Consider the following 17,333-nt stretch of genomic DNA (forward strand, 5'->3'; position numbering starts at 1 on the left):
CTCGCAAATATTCATACTTTGTTTTTTTGAACCCATCCATTTTTTTGTCTCCATGTTCCTTTGGGGGCTCAGTAGACAGCAGCACCAGCTGCCCGTTAAGAACGATACTGTATGTGCTATGATGTTAAAGTTTCCCAAAGGGTCCAATACAACCAGAAAAACTTTGCTAGGTTTGTCACTTTTGAAAACAACAATCTACAGGGGCCTTCTTCTAAATATAGTCTTCTTATTCTCTGGCAGACCAGTTGCATATGAGGCGTGTACAACCCTTGACCAGCTACACTCAGACAGTCCCGTCATAATGTGTTTATGAGAGAGGGCTAAGTGTATTTGTGGCGGGCCACCACAAACAAATGTATGGGAAGCACTGCTCGGTGTGCAGATCAACAGCTCTGCAAATGACAGGGCGGCCTAGTGTGCTACCAAGGTAGGGGCACGCTGTGAAGAGTACAATATTAGGCCTGTAGAAGATTAACAGGCCTTGTGAGAGAGCATAAAAGGGAGCAGTGTCTCACACAGCATATCTGATGCCGCTGCAGCACAAACAAGGAAATGGCAGAATTATGCAAATGTATGCAGAAGCAGAAAGGGTCTTTTTCCACGGGGGTTGTCAAGGAGCGCATACTTCCCCTTCTTCATTATGCCAATCAACAGTGCCTCGGCTCTCCAAACATCGGACTTGTCCTGCAAGTGCAACTTGTGCAAAATGTCAGCGTGTCCGCACGGCTCCCTCCACGTTTGACCCCACGCTCAACACAAAATGCCTTATGACTCCCCAAACGGCCACACAAGCCTCTCCGTGTATCGTATGGAACACAACGGCAGGGAATAATAAACACCTGCCACGGCGTTTGCACTACGTCGCAGCAGCAGAACAGGCTGCTAATTAACAACGGTGGCGCTTGTGCCCTCCTAAAAAAAAGCACTGGAGAAGAGAGAGGGGCAGATGTTCTGCTTTGTGCTGCTGGACGTGACATAAAAAAAACAAAATGAGAATTGAGGACTACAGGGAAAGAAAATAAATGTTACAGATGTTCGGCTGAACGAAGCTTCAAATCACACGAAAAAGAAAAGTTCTCACTTTTTGTGGAGAAAAGGTCTGCAATTTCAACTATTGAAAACTCAACTGAAATGTTTGGTAAAAGGATGACTCTTTTTACCATGACAAAGCTGCCTCCACAGTTTAGCAGACATCAAAGACTCCAGCGTCACCATACGCCTCATAACCTGTTAGCGAAGATAACATCACGAGACACCCAATTCACTGCAATGAGAAGAGCTTTTAACATGAAGTACAATGAAAAAATATGACTGGACAAAAAGTCACAAACCATGCAGGCGGTTTTCAAACATTTATTGTAACAAAAATTGACGCTTTCGGACCAGCATTGTACTGCTGCTGCACAATCAGAGGTAAAGATCCTGTGCAGCGGATGGTTCACCTTTGTTGACCGCTTGTATTGAATTGCAGAATAAACGCATGACGCAAGAAACACTTCTTGTCTTTCACTTTTAATGCGCACCCCTACTTGCCATGCCGCTAAATTGTCAACATGATTCTCCTCTACGCATGAAGTGTGTTAGGACGCGGCGTCATGGTCGCCACAGTACGCCCTCATGTCGGACAAACAAACGTCCCAGAGGAAAATTTTACAGCTCAGAAGAGAAATTTGAGATTTTGTCTAAAAATGTTTCTCCTGAAATGCACGAGGAAAAACAGGTGAGACGTCCGGTGTGTGGTGGTCAAAACACTGCTAATGGTGAGGGGAGGGGGAAATGTTTAAAACCGCGGAAATGGCGGGTGTCGCGGTAGAATCCCCGGCAGAAAATACACGACTAATAGAGGAGGAGGCAGCAGTGGTGTTCAAGATCCTGGTGTAAATGATGATGCTGCTGCTTCAGCGATGAGGAAGAGTATCACAAGTGAATCACATTTTGATGAGCCTGTTGGGTATCGTGGAGACAGGCATCGGACCATTTCTGAGCCTGCGTGATGTCATAATATGCAAATTAGATCAGTGAGTTTACTCCCATCGCAAACTTTGGATCACACTGATTAGTTTTCTCGTGTACAGTATGCCTTCATCGCTAACCATTTAAGCTAGAACCTTTTGAAATAGAAATATCAAAACTGAATATTTTCTTGAAAAAAGTCAAAAAAAAAAGTTTTGATGGGAGCATCCTTGTAAGAATGCCTCACTTATCCTTAACTTGCAATAATAAGTTATAGCATATAGGAAGGTGCACACAGAGTAAATAAAGGGTAAAATTTTTATTTTTTTTTTAAATACGGTAAACAAATGAAACACAAGTACTCTTTGACTGTTTGTAAACGTTCAAGAAAAGCCATGCCTAAATTACCATGGAGACACCAGAAGACACCAATGTGTAGTCAAACTTGTCTTGTCAATTTAAGACAAACTGTGAGCGACAACACCCACTTTTATTTACAAAGGATGCTGTGGTCGTGTCACGCGCTGGCTTCATTGCACTCATGTGCTCCTTTCCACTTGTGCGCCAGGTGTTGTGCCTGAGAGCGGCGGTGTGGAGGTTAAAACAAAAAACGCTGCACACTGGCTTCCTGCGATGAATCCCACCCAAAGAGACATGCAGGCAACATCCTGAAGAATCCTGCTCTGAAACAGAGCAGGAAATAATCACAAGCGTGCTTCAATGGAGTCGCACAGGAATTTGTGGCCGGGTTGTTTAGATTGCACGCCAAGACATGCACGCCGCTATCATTTGTTGACGACGAAAAAGGTGGATTCTTTCTCTCCGTCGTGTCGAAAACTCACAAAGCATATCCAGAAAATGATCAATATCAAAAGGAGGGTGTTTTTCTGGTGTGTGTTCCTGATTTAAACAACACCCAGTACGTTCAATGTAAGCAACAACGACTTGACTTGACTTGAAAGTGCTGACACACCAAACTAAAACCCACAAGTTGACAAAGTAGACTTTTTTTCTGGCTGCTGCAACATTTGAGGAATGTGCAGGCCACTTGTTTGCGGTTGTATTCCTATCGTTTCCTCGCCAGGGGAGCTGCAGAGTGTGCACGTCGTCCACGCCGCTGTTGGAGTGTGATGGTTTCATAGAAACGGCGAGCTGTTTGATCAGAGCGCCTTTGTTCGCTTCTAATCTTCATGAAGACGCCTGTGTGTTAGGTCCAAGGCCGGAACATGCATTAGCATATCTATGGGCCCTCTGCTGCTCCATGCTCACACAAAGGGAAGGCGTTCCATGCGGCCACGAGGGCCAGGTGGCAAGCAGTAGGATTTGTCCTAGTGCGCATGGGGGACAGGTGCAAACAACCTCACCTCCAGGCTGGGCTTCATTACAGCTCAAAAGGGAGACGTCATCTTCGACTTATGCAATGCAAAACAACCACACACACACAAAAAGTATATGAGATTCTTTTGTGTGCATTTGGGCCCGAGCAGGAAGCGGTCTTTGACCATCCTTTGGGGCGAGTTTTTTGCATTTATTTGCTCAAGGATTGTCAAGTGGCTCACACACTCGCCACAGCATTATTGCACTGCAGAAGTGTCGTACACTTCACTTTCCAACTGGCTGACACACAAATGTCTTCACTCAGCGCTCACAAGCTTTACATAATCAGTAGTTAACACACTAAAGGGTACATTTTCAACACTGACCTAGTAAACCTAAACCTATTCAGTCATTATTTGGTTTTTCGAAAAGACAGGCTAAAAAAGGAGCCCCGTTCACACACAAAAACAACCGAAAACATGAATATGCTTGCCAGGCCAGTAGTTGGCGATGTCACTTATTCACACGGAAGTACAGTCAAACTTGTCTATAGCGGCCACTAGAGGGAGTCTGCAAAAGTGGCCGCAATAGACAGGTGGCCTCTATAGACAGGTTGGTCGAGTTTGAATGTTGACCAGTAGAGGGAAAAAAAGAAAAAAAAAGGGGAAAAAATAATAATAATAATGTTGACCAGTAGAGGGCACTGCGGACTGCAGATAAAAGTTGTACAGCACTACTAGGCTTGTTATTATCATGGTTCATGGTTTTAATCCTGAACATGCATATGAGTCAAACAGTAGCACATCACATAGTACAATTCACAATTTTGCATGTCCAAAAAGGAGTAGGAAGAAGCAAAGCTTATTTAATCCTACCCCTCATCAGTTTCACATCAGTTGCAATACATTTATTCACCTCTTGTTCTTCCAAGTGTACTTTGTACAACCCCTGGCAAAAATGATGGAATCACCAATCTCGGAGGATGTTCATTCAGTTGTTTAATTTTGTAGAAAAAAAGCTGATCACAGACATGACACAAAACTAAAGTAATTTCTAATGGCAACTTTCTGGCTTTAAGAAACACTAAAAGAAATCAAGAAAAAAAGATGTGGTAGTCAGTAACAGTTACTTTTTTAGACCAATCAGAGGGAAAAAATTATGGAATCACTCAATTCTGAGGAAAAAATTATGGAATCATGAAAAAAACAACAACAAAAGAATACTTCAAACACACCACTAGTACTTTGTTGCACCACCTCTGGCTTTTATAACAGCTCGCAGTCTCAGAGGCATGGACTTAACAGTACTCTTCATCAATCTGGCTCCAACTTTCTCTGATTGCTTTTGCCAGATCAGCTTTGCAGGTTGGACCATTTTCTTCAACTTCCACCACAGATTTTCAATTGGATTGAGATCCGGACTATTTGCAGGCCATGACATTGACCTTATGTGTCTTTCTTCAAGGAATGTTTTCACAGTTTTTGCTCTATGGCAAGATGCATTATCATCCTGAAAAATGATTTCATCATCCCCAAACACCCTTTCAATTGATGGGATAAGAAAAGTGTCCAAAATGTCAACGTAAACTTGTGCATTTATTGAAGATGTAATGACAGCCATCTCCCCAGTGCCTTTACCTGACATGCTGCCCCATATCATCAATGACTGTGGAAATGTGCATGTTTTCTTCAGGCAGTCGTCTTCATAAATCTCATTGGAACGGCACCAAACAAAAGTTCCAGCATCATCACCTTGCCCAATGCAGATTCGCGATTCATCACTGAATATGACTTTCATCCAGTCATCCACAGTCCACGATTGCTTTTCCTTAGCCCATTGTAACCTTGTTTTTTTCTGTTTAGGTGTTAATGATGGCTTTCGTTTAGCTTTCCTGTATGTAAATCCCATTTCCTTTAGGCGGTTTCTTACAGTTCAGTCACAGACGTTGACTCCAGTTTCCTCCCATTTGTTCCTCATTTGTTTTGCTGTGCATTTTCTGTTTTCAAGACATATTGCTTTAAGTTTTCTGTCTTGACGCTTTGATGTCTTCCTTGATCTACCAGTATGCTTGCCTTTAACAACCTTCCCATGTTGTTTGTACTTGGTCCAGATTTTAGACACAGCTGACTGTGAACAACCAACATCTTTTGCAACATTGCGTGATGATTTACCTTCTTTAAGAAGTTTGATAATCCTCTCCTTTGTTTCAATTGACATCTCTTGTGTTGGAGCCATGATTCATGTCAGTCTACTTGGTGCAACAGCTCTCCAAGGTGTGATCACTCCTGTTTAACTGCAGACTAACGAGCAGATCTAATCTGATGCAGATATTAGTTTTGGGAATGGAAATTTACAGGGTGATTCCATAATTTTTTCCTCAGAATTGAGTGATTCCGTAATTTTTTCCCTCTGATTGGTCTAAAAAAGTAACTGTTACTGACTACCACATCTTTTTTTCTTGATTTCTTTTAGTGTTTCTTAAAGCTAGAAAGTTGCCATTTGAAATGACTTTAGTTTTGTGTCATGTCTGTGATCAGCTTTTTTTCTACAAATTTAAACAACTGAATGAACATCCTCCGAGACTGGTGATTCCATCATTTTTGCCAGGGGTTGTAGGTCTACATGACAATGTAGTGCAATCATAGCCAAGGTTTTTACTTACTAAAAGGAAGCTAGAGGCTTAATAATAACTGATAGAATATATCCACGACCCACAGAACAAAGCTGTGCTAGTAATGTCTTACGCTTGTTTTTAATATTTGACTTTTCATACGGCAGAGTGTCATTACAGCTTTAGTTCATCGAGAAGTGACGGTGGGCGTCCCGAGCAGGAGAGCTAGGCTCAGTGCTAGCTGTGAGTTTGGAGAGAGTTGGGAAGTGTGTTTATGTTGGCGTGGATGTAAAGTCCTGCAGTGTTCTCCGCTGTTAATAAAGCCATTAAAGTGCATCGGCGACGTGAGTCTCTCCTTCCCCACAACAAGCGGCATTACAGTATTGACCAGTGCACACCAGGAAATAAACGGTGTCATTTCTTACAGGCATTGGCTGGACAGCTATGTAGTGGGGCTTGTTTAACCTTTGCCTTGTGGGCAAGCAGGAAGGAGAGACGATGCTGAGAGATGTGTGTGTGTTCTGAGCTGCTGTCTGGTGGCCGCGTTCAGTAAATAAAGTTGGCAGAAGCAACAGGAGAAGTTTCCTTCTTTGCTTCGGAGCTGAATAACACTGACAAGTTAACAGACTAGTAGCGAACGGAAAAGAAGACGGCTTTGTTTGTGTGGAATGCAGAAGATGAGGACTTTGATGGATTTGTGGATGAGGATTGATGAAAAATAACGTGAGTACATTCTAAAATACTTCAATTAAGTACAACCCAACTCAGTTTTGCTCCCGCTGCCGCATGCATGCTAGCGTATGTTTTTTTTTTATTGTAGCGTCGCTGGGAGCACGTCCTGTTCTCAGCCTACTTTGCGGTAATGTTTTGGTGCAAATGCTCTTAAAGTTACATGTTTGACCAGGAAATAGCAAGCTCAAAAGAAGACGGCTTTTTTATGTGGAACAGCTGACAGTTTGTGTGTATCTTGTGAATGATTGTGACTGAGCTAGGACTCAGTAATTCAAGTCTACACACGACGGCTTCATTGATTGAAAAACTAAACGTTTTCGTGCATGAAGCTTCTACTTGAGTCGGTAATTTGGCCGCTATATGCGGTCAGATATTGACCAAGGGAGACAAAATGGGTGGCCGCTGGCCGCGTTAGACAGGTGACTGCTATACACAGGGTCTATAACTTGTACATTTGCTGCGGGGGATTTTTCAGTGGCTGCTATAGGCAGGTGGCCGTTCTATAAAGGTGGCCGCTAAGACAGGTTTGACTGTGTGTGTGTATATATACACATATATATACATACATATATATATATATATATATATATATATATATATATATACACACATATATATACATATATATATATATATATATATATATATATATATACACACACACACACACACACACACACACACACACACACACACACACACATATATATATATAGACACAAATATATATACATATATACACACACACACACACACACACATATATATATATACACACAAATATATATACATATATACACACACACACACACACACACATATACATATATACACACACACATATATATACACATATATATATATACACATATATACATATATATATATATACACATATATATATATATATACACACATATATATATATACACACATATATATATACACACATATATATACATATATATATATATACACATATATATATATATATATAAATAAAATAAATATGAATATAGAAACAAACCCATTTTTTTCTTTTTTTTTTCCTTAAAGAAAAACGAAAAATAAATAAATAAAAATAAAAAAAATAACAAACCTGACAGAACATCATTGTGATGATGAAGACTCTTCTGCCTTGTATTTAGCAAACATCAACTGCTTGTATTGTTTATGAATGTGCTCATCTCTGTACTTTGTTGGACTTCCTTACTCAATCCATTCCATAGTTTAATTCCACATACAGAAATGCTGTGGCTTTTCAGCGTAGTTCTGGCATATCAATGTTTTAAGTTGAACTTTCCTCTAAGATCATATTTCTCCTCTCTGATTGAGAAATACTGGATGAGGTTTTTGGGTAACGAATTCTTATTAACTTCATACATTATGCTGGCGGTTTGTAAGAATACTAAACCTGCTAATTTTAATATGTGATATTAAAAATAAAGGTTTGTATGTTGTCTATACTTGGTATTATGAATGATCCTCACTAATATGTGATATTAAAAATAAAGGTTTGTATGTTGTCTATACTTGGTATTATGAATGATCATCACTAATATGTGATATTAAAAATAAAGGTTTGTATGTTGTCTATACTTGGTATTATGAATGATCCTCACCATCACTTACTGACAACTCTTGATAAAAGAAAGGGAAGGGAAGGACAACACACACAAGTGTTTCTCCAGGTATGACACTCATGCAAATGAGGCTTGGTGCTCCTTCATTCAGGCCTCATGAATCTGATCCTCAGCATCGTACGTATTCAATATTTTCTCAAGTATTGGGTGTCCCGTAAGCGAAGCAAACTATATAACAGTTGTACGTACCTGAGTAGATTTGTCTTTCATACAGGAGGGGTAAGGTCCGTGTGCATCGCGGGGCCACTGGCCGGTGAGGTACGGCCCCGTGATGGCGTCCAGGGAAGACGTCCGCCGGATGGCACTGGAGGTTCGCATCTGCAGCCTGGACCTTTCTGCTTGTAAAATAAAAAAAAAAAAAAGAGCGAGAGAACTTAAGAGGAAAAGTGAATAAAATGATATTCAAACACTAACAGTCAACAAGTTGGACTCATGTCAAGCTGATTTAAACAAGTGAGGATCATGTTGTGCTGCCACCATCATCATCCTGACCATATCCACGACAGTGTAATTACGGAGCCACAGTGTGATGAGTCGTCTCACAATGACCAAGCTCAGCCGTGCTAAAATGTAACTGCAATGAAAGCTCACAGCGTACAAACAACAAAACAACATAAACAAACCCACAAGTAGGCTGCCGGGCTAGCTGGAGTCTATGATGTCATGCAGGCAGTTAAAGCAAACGCCACCCACATTACAACTCAAACAAGCGTGCTACAATGCGCATAAATACTGCATGCATCCACTCAACATTCCTGCAGTCTCTCTCTCACACACACACACAAGCTAGACAAGTGCATTAATGTTGCCAGGTTGAACTATTAGACGCTAAGGTCTTTGAACTGGCTAAAGAGTTGCATGATGACCATTAAAGATACTATACATGCTCTTCCAGCTCTGTGAAAAAAACACCCACACCCACACACACCCTCTCCTACACAAGCAGCCATTGTTGGTAGAACATACAGGCCTATCCACCCAAAAGGTATGGCCTAAGTAAGCTGACAGGACTATGCTACAAGTCCCTACAGCATTGCAGACAAAGCAGGCAGGCTACATTTCCATCAATATTGATACAGGCCCAGCCAGGCCTCTCGGAGTAGGGATTGTGGTTATTTTCCACCACCTCCCCACTTGCCAGACTAGAATAATCTCCTGATGAGAAGAGCGAGGCGGCAAGGCCGAAGGAGCCAAGACGATCAAAGCAGCTGGTTGGCCTGATTTCAGGGATGAGTCGAGTGATAATAGGGTGAATATCTGTGAGGCTGAAATGTAATAAAAACTTTCCCTTTAGTGGGCATTCTGCAGGCTGAGAGAGAGAGGGAGAAGGAGGGGGGGAAAGAGAGCGAGAGGGAAGAAAAAAAGTCCCAGCATTTCCAGGGATAACCGGGTGGTTTATTAACAGTAAAGCCGATGTGAAATGTTAAAACAAACATGTGGTCCCAATCAGTACAGCGCCTTTCTTGCCTGGTTTTGTCACACTGGAGCCTTGTTAATGCTAAAAACAATTAGCAACTAGTGCTCAAGTCTAAGCTAAAGGCTAACCTGTCAAATGCCGCTACTAATTTCTCATTTCAATTTTGAGGAAAGAATTGATTAATAACTTCTTGAAAGAACTGAGGATAAATGGAGCGCACTCCTTGACTGCAACCAGCAGAGGCGCTGTTGTATTGTGCCCCAACTAGCTTGCAGTCTAAAGAGAAACAAACAAGCTGTGCCATCTAAAATTAAAAATTGAATCAAACAATAATTTCCAAAATAATTGGTCAAGCAAATGTAGTTAAACGCTCCTACAGCAGGGGTTCTCAACCTGGGACCCACATTATCCAACGGTCATTATGTCTCGACCCACTTTTATTTCAGTCAAAACACATTTTTAAAAATCGTCATCTTTTTAAAACATGAATACACATAATTACATGTCCAAAGAGCATTTTAGAGAAATTTCATTCAGGAAATGAGTGCATGCATACAAATAATGCATAGGTTAAAATTAAATATCAACATTGCACTTAAATAAGACCACAAAAGCAGATATTTCACATTTAACGGCACAATGAATATAGATCAAGGAGGAAGATGACCAAAATATTCCTTCATTTTATTACGTTATATATTATATTTATATATATTTTTTTAAATCTAACATCTTTGTATATTACATATTTTAATGTAGGGATGAAACAATGAGTAATTCCAGTACCTCGATTAGAGAAAATGATGTGTGCTTTTGGCAACTATGCAGAGGAAGATGCGAATGCTTGGTTGAAGGAGCGGGACGATGGAAGAGGCGACAATGACAACCAAAGAAAAGGAAAACAAAATGTAAAACAAGACAGAAAATGTCAAAAGTGTGAGAGCATTTCAGGCTAAGCGGCAACACCGTGACGTGTAGCTATTGTAACGTGGCACTTGCATAACATAACAGCACACCTTCCGTGTTGCAGCATCTCCTCCAAAGACACCCACAATGCAGCTGAAGACCCGAGACAAGGTCAAAATAACAAAGCGCAAATAATTGAGCTTCATTATGACTGCTGTTGAATGTGTGGCTACTGTATTACGATGGCATGCCCTTAAGGTTAACGTGACTTGGCCACAGGGTTCATCTGCAAAAAGAGACAGCAACGTGAGTTAAGAATGTGAAAAATAAAAACATTTTAGCTCATGAATCAGCAGCTGGTCATTTGTGACATTATACTGTACTGTGTAATGGAACAAGGAAGTGTGTGTCTCACTCTCTTGTTGAGAGTAATGTGTTACACCTTCGTACATGTCTTCATTTTAGTTTGAAGACTACAAAAAACCCAAATCATAACGAATATTGATTTGATTTCTAGTAGGCCATCAACATACTGTAATATGTCATTTAGTCTTAGTAATGTCAATAATGTCTCTTTCAGTAAATCATCAGTCCTGGATAGATGAATTCATCTACAAAAAGCACCACCCAAGAAAATAGTTTGTTCCTATGCACAATGTGACTTATGAAATAAAACTGTTGATTATCTGAAAAAAACTGGAACCGATTGGTAGTTCATTAAATGAAATGTCTTACTTTCTCTTGTGTATTTATACTGTAATTGCTCTTTACAAAGCAAACATAGGTTTTATCCGATTAATCAAAAGGAATTTTCAATAGAATACCCGATGACTAAAATAGCCGCCGCCCTATTTGAATGCCATTTTTGACCAGCCGTCTGTGACCCAAAATGGATCCGCGACCCACTTTTGGGTCCTGACCCACCAGTTGAAAATCCCTGCTCTGCAGGAATTCAAACTCCGAAGTTCCAAAAAAGAAATGGGCTATGTCCCTCTCTCCATGTCCCTCTCAGCCCAAACTTGTTTCATGAGTCACAGCTTAATCTGATTATTGACTATGAAAAGATTATGCTACACCAATATTCTGAATAATTGTTGATAACCCCTCTAATTGTGTTCATTACATGAATGCTGCATGCATGTTGGCCATAACCTTTGAAGAAGGCTTCAGCATGTGTCCTTCAGCTGCTTAGTTGGCTTTGTTAGCATTCTTGCATGAGTCCGGCAGTTGACTCCCAAGAAAATCAAGCGTGTTCAGACTCGTCCAAGCAAGAAGAAGAAAAGACGTGCGCGCTGCCAACAGGGCAAGGCTGAAGTCGAACGAGCCAACTTTAACAAACATACACTCTGATGCTTCACAGTCATTTTGTGTGGATGACACATGGATACCGACCATGTGGATGACACGCCTCTTTTCACATTTTGGTCCTAGTCTGCACTTTGAGCGTGTGACAATGAAGCACGGCCGTTTTTCAGCACAGCTGGCACTTTGACAGACAGGCAAACGCTCTTTGTTGGCAAAAGTGTGCTGGGACAGTGATGTCACGATGGCCACCCTAAAAAACGTCACCGTGTGCAACACGATCTCCTTTGCTGTTCATCGTCAGGCTAAGCCTGGACTTACACTGCAGGTCTAAGTAACCCATCAAGATTTAGAGCCTATATTGGGATTTTTGTTCTTACTATTCATTCATACATGATTTAATGTCTTTTCACGCGAACCATCCGATATGACCATTGACTTACTGACAACCTGAAACAACTTGCATAGACGCAAAAGACAACTTCAAGGGTGGTCATATAAATATATTTAACGATCTAAATACAGCCAAACCATTTTCATACGCCCCAGCTTTCCTATGATTCAGTTTTCCACCAAAATGTTTTCATACAATATCAATGTTATATTTCCATATAACATCAGCACGTAACAAACTCATCCGTTTGCCCTGTGCTGCAAAATGGGAGTGCCCAAACAAAGCAATCTAGACGTTGCCGATTCACTGTCCGTGCATTTTTTATTTTTTATTTTATTGAGTGAGACTGCTAAATAAACCGCCATGGGGTCAGAGAAAGTTGCAAGAGCCTGCAATTTGATAAAGAAGGTGAGAAACACTATTGAATGCCATCTCACCAGGAAGTCCACATCAACAATAAGTTGCATTTATAATTTTAAAACTAGAAATGTTCTATATACCAATACTGTGGGTAGTCTGGAACTGATGAATTGGTTTTACATTTATTTGCTAAGGGAAAAATTGCCATTGCAAATTTTTATATCTTTTGGTTCTGGTGAAACCTTTTAGAATGGATTAATAACGGAACGCAAAGTACCACTGCACACCTGAAATGCACCATGTTACATTTAAGGGCCAATGATTTTGCGGTAGTTTGGATTTATACAGGGTGGTTTTTTTCATGTCATGTTACTACACAGTTGTTTTGGGTAGACGCATGTGTTTCCAATTGCCATGTTTCGTTGACGTCAGGCTTGCATTGGCAGTGTAGAGCCGATCCAGCGGTTTACGATACCATTGCATTGGCGGAGATCCGGCACATTTTGAAGATGCCCGATTCTGATCTGAGGATATAGCCTGCCTGGCCATAATAATTAATTGGATTATGTTTTGTTCGCAATCCTCATGCTGTCATTTCCATAAGCTTCTGCAGTGTCACATTTATTTCTGCCCAGAGCTGCATTCATTTTTCACCAAGATCTTGTATTGATGACTTGATCAGATTGCTTCGCAAAGCCTTCTCCAGCATAATCCCAAAGCTTCTCAGTGGGGTTCAGGTCTGGACTCTGTGGTGGCCAATCCATGTGTGAAAGGGTCTCATGCTGCACTTTCGCAATCTGAGTCCAATGAATCCTGGTATTGTCATGTTGGAATAGGCCGGAGGAAAGAACCCATTGATGGAATAACCTGCTCATTCAGTATATTCAGCTGACTTCATTCTTTGGCCGCATGACATTGCTGAACCTAGACCTGACCACCTGCAGCCACCCCAACCATATTTGCTTACTTAAATCCAGGTGGGTCTGCCTTTTTTTGGCCAGCCAGTGTATGATCCCAAGCTGTGTTTTGCATTTACACATACGGATCCAAAGTAGAAAAACAAAACATGCAGTGTAAATCCATCCTTGGAGTCTATTATAGCATGTTTGCATTGTCTGGAAGCAACACTCACGGCGCAGTGAAGGTACTTTGGACCGACGTTTGCACCAAATGGCAAATATTATGGCGGCATAGTGCGTTCAAAGTGCGACAATAAACGAGAAATCGCACTGCGTACACAAGCAGCGCGGATAACGACGTCATGATGAAGGACTGCACCAAGCAGTTGCTGCTGTCATCATCACTGGAAGGACTTGCAGCCGTGTTTTGACTGCAAGGTCTCAGCCATGAAGGAGGTCTCCATCATCGCCATTGACATGCACACCGGCCCGAGGGGGGTGAGAGGTCATGCCTCTCGCAGCACTGCAGTATGCTCGGCATGCGGCCGGGCTGGGAAATCAACACCGACCGCTGGCCAAATTCATCACGCCTGCTAGCTGCCGTAGATGAGGACTTGGTTCTTTCTCATTTCCTCCCGCACACGCTACACTGCTCAAGGTCGGGGGTCATCTCACTCAAAAGTAGGAAGGAATGCAGTGGGGAGCAGTCTCGGGTGTAATGTTCTTTGATAACAGCCTTTGGCGGCCTTGACTAATGAAGGTAGATCCAGCTGGTGGTCATGAGGTTGCCGTGCAGCAGGTGGTCGTTTGTGGAGTAAGTACGCGAAGCTAATGTTTGCACCCAGCGGGGAAAAAAAATACCCGTCTTCACTGAACCACCTTTTGGCATCCTACCATAGTGGTGGTACGGTATGTTAAGGGCGGAGCGAGATGCGCCGCTGTCCGTTGATTGATCTGTAAAGACTCATCGCTTCCGAGCGAGGACCGTGGATTACGAGCGAGATTCAAAGACATCCGGGTGTCTTGTCTATGGTGAACGTCAGCTCGCAGCACAGCAGTGTCGCGTTTCTCTTCTTTGTTCAACATGTTGTCCCCTGAGGTGTTTCTAGGGTGTGATTCAACTACACAAACAAAATGAACCGCTACTTTTTCTCGAGTGATCCATTTTCTTTAGTGTTTACCCTGTTCAGGGTCGTTGTAGAGGCTGGGGTCTATCCCAGCTGACTTAGGGTGAAAGGAGTGGGAGTAGAAACTGATCCCACACAAGCTTAATGAAAGTCAGCTACGTGAACCACTGCATGACCAATCTTCAAACACGGGGATCCAACTCATTCATTCCGCTTGCAAACCCCACGCCAGGATTTCTCCCTCCAAATAGTACGGTTTAAGGGTTTATCCATGTGGACACCAGAGAAATCTGATTCCAGCATTATCAGTTAGCATGTGGCTTCTTGTGTTTTATGTCATTCAATCCCCACGTCAGGCCTACGAGAGTGAATTGCATCACTCAGAGTATGCACATGTTGGGTATGGACTCTCAAGTCCTCCTTCACGGTGAAAAGCTTTCGCAGCCAGCAGCTGAGCGTGACACAAAAACGACAGCGCTTCCCTCCTCCAGTGTGCACGGGCCGTGCAACATGGCGAGCCCCCAGGCATCTGTTCCTGACGGGTCCGGCTGACGAAGTGACTAGCACTCGCATCCAAAAGAAGGCTTTTTAAATAAAAAGCCATCGCAATTATTTACAGTTGCACTCAAAAAAAATACTGCAAGTGATATGTATATGCAAAACGTAGCTTTCACTAGGTGGCCACCTTTAGCAAATAGTAAATTGTAAGATTACAAGCAGTTTCATTTGTTTGGTTTTGTTGGTTTATTGCAGACCACTTTGCAAATAAATAGAATTTACTGTATAATAAGGTTGACTATTATGCGTGCAACTGTATTTCATCTACTTTAGAGAACACTGAATGTGTCCACCGACACCACTTTGCTGCGGGGGTGGGGGGGGGGTTCGCTTGGGGAACGGAGGGTGGCAGGTTCGAGACTTGCAAACGGACCTAAATATGGGAATTGGTACTGGTGGCTGGCGCGATGCCAGTTTCAGCATTGCCAATGTGCCCACAACAGTTGAATGTCTCTTGCTGCATTGCATGAAAGCACGTTGGTCTACGTGGATAAATACATATATTCAAACTTGGAATTAGTCAAGTATGCAAATAAAATGATTAATATAATATCAGTATTAGTCTTACGATGAGAATTTGTCAACATTACGTACAATTTCAACTACTTCAACGCTTAAAAGTTACGGTTTCAAAAGCACAGGAACACATGGCACATTGTGGCTTTTTTACCTCTGGAAACAGGCGAGTCTGGAGGACAGGAGTCCCTGTTTTCTGGAGACAGCCTCTGCCTGGCGACTCCACTTCCTGGGAGGAGAGTCGGGCTGGAAGGGGGACTAGAGCCTCGGCTGCCCGCGGCCCCCCCGTGGAGGTTGTGCCGCGTCGGGCTGCTCTGACCGCCACGCAAGAGCTGGTAGGGCACGGTGGCACGGATGGGGTGCAGGCGGCAGCTGGCGTTGGTGAACGAACCGGGGGAGCCCGCATTGCTGCGCCTCACTCTGGACTGCTGAAGAGAGTTGCTGGGGGCTGCCATCCTTCCAAAAGGGACTTTTAGAGAAAAGTCAAGTGTGTCACCGCCGAGCAACAGAGAGATAAACAGTTAGCAAAACACGTTAGCTTCCTCTTTTTCAGTCCACTCTTTCGCTCGAAGAAAACAGCACCAAGCGATTTTGTTTGACGTAAACTTACCTGTAAGTTACTTAAAAACGCACACTAGAGCTTTAGTCATGCTACGAGAAGCTGAAAGTTGTATTTTGTACTTCTTTAAACGCTTAACCGAGAGTAAACTGCGTCTTCCCCATCATGTCCACTCTAAATGACTTGTTTAGGCTAGACTACTAGCTGACGTCTGGAGGCGGGCACAACCCCCCACTCCCGGGCTTGTGATTGGACAGTGCCCATGTACAGTATCGTCGCTGATTGGACGAAGTTTATCTAGTCGCTGTACTTTTCGCCAATGACATCAGAGAAAAACTCACTATGAGGAAAGTTATGTTGTTTTTTTGACGGTGGAGTTGGAAACTACCTTGAATATAATAAAGTATTTAGCTTTGATTTTATCATCATGGAAGTGATGTCCACATTGACTGCTTCTTTAACATAAGCGTAACTTTCATACATACACTATCTCGCTTACTCACATTCAGACTTATGGACAATTTACAGTAACTAGTGTTAGCTTAACATGCGTGTTTAGCCACAGTTCCTGGAGAAAAGCCACGCAAGAGTCTTCATTCTTCATCTCAAAAAGACATTTTGGACAATTGTGTGACTTCAACCTCCGCGTTGTTTCCAGTCTAAGTTCCTTTTTGTTTTCATTCCCATTCATGTTGCTCATTAGCTTTTTCTTTGGCCTTCAGCTATTCTGTCAGATTTCTCATTTGGCTGATTCAGTTTCTGGTCAGGGGCAAACTATTTATTGTGGATGATGAAGTTGTACAAGAATGAAAAATAGCACCGTGGATAATCAACCGATGGACCTTGACTCATCAGTCAACAGTCAACAATGAAATGGCAAATTGGTTTGATAAGGAGTTTTATTTTTTATGTAATCATGGAAATGTCAACTGTGGAGCTTGTATTTAGACTTCAATTGTGAATGCATACTGGAAAAAAAGTTTCAACAATACCGGTGCTAACATTTGTCTGAATTTGTTTCAGAAAAAAAAGGTGAAAC

The 17,333-nt window shown here is 42.1% G+C and overlaps 1 protein-coding gene across 3 annotated transcripts in view; it reads right to left on the reverse strand.

Moving 5' to 3' along the window:
- LOC129184796 (glucocorticoid-induced transcript 1 protein) overlaps nt 1-16,492 on the reverse strand; it is a 31,430-nt gene extending 14,938 nt beyond the window's left edge. For 2 of the 3 annotated variants that reach the window (XM_054781127.1, XM_054781125.1), the window contains exons 1-3: nt 16,346-16,492; nt 15,890-16,204; nt 8,446-8,594 (exon numbers count right to left, since the gene is read on the reverse strand). In XM_054781127.1, the coding sequence (XP_054637102.1) occupies nt 8,446-8,594; nt 15,890-16,190 (450 nt within the window). In that variant the 5' untranslated portion in view covers nt 16,191-16,204; nt 16,346-16,492. The remainder of the gene's footprint in view (nt 1-8,445; nt 8,595-15,889; nt 16,205-16,345) is intronic. The other variant, XM_054781126.1, reaches the window with a different exon arrangement.
- Nucleotides 16,493-17,333: the final 841 nt, after the last annotated feature.

The sequence above is a fragment of the Dunckerocampus dactyliophorus genome, chromosome 7 (genome assembly GCF_027744805.1).
Source record: "Dunckerocampus dactyliophorus isolate RoL2022-P2 chromosome 7, RoL_Ddac_1.1, whole genome shotgun sequence".
Taxonomy (NCBI): Eukaryota; Metazoa; Chordata; class Actinopteri; order Syngnathiformes; family Syngnathidae; genus Dunckerocampus; species Dunckerocampus dactyliophorus.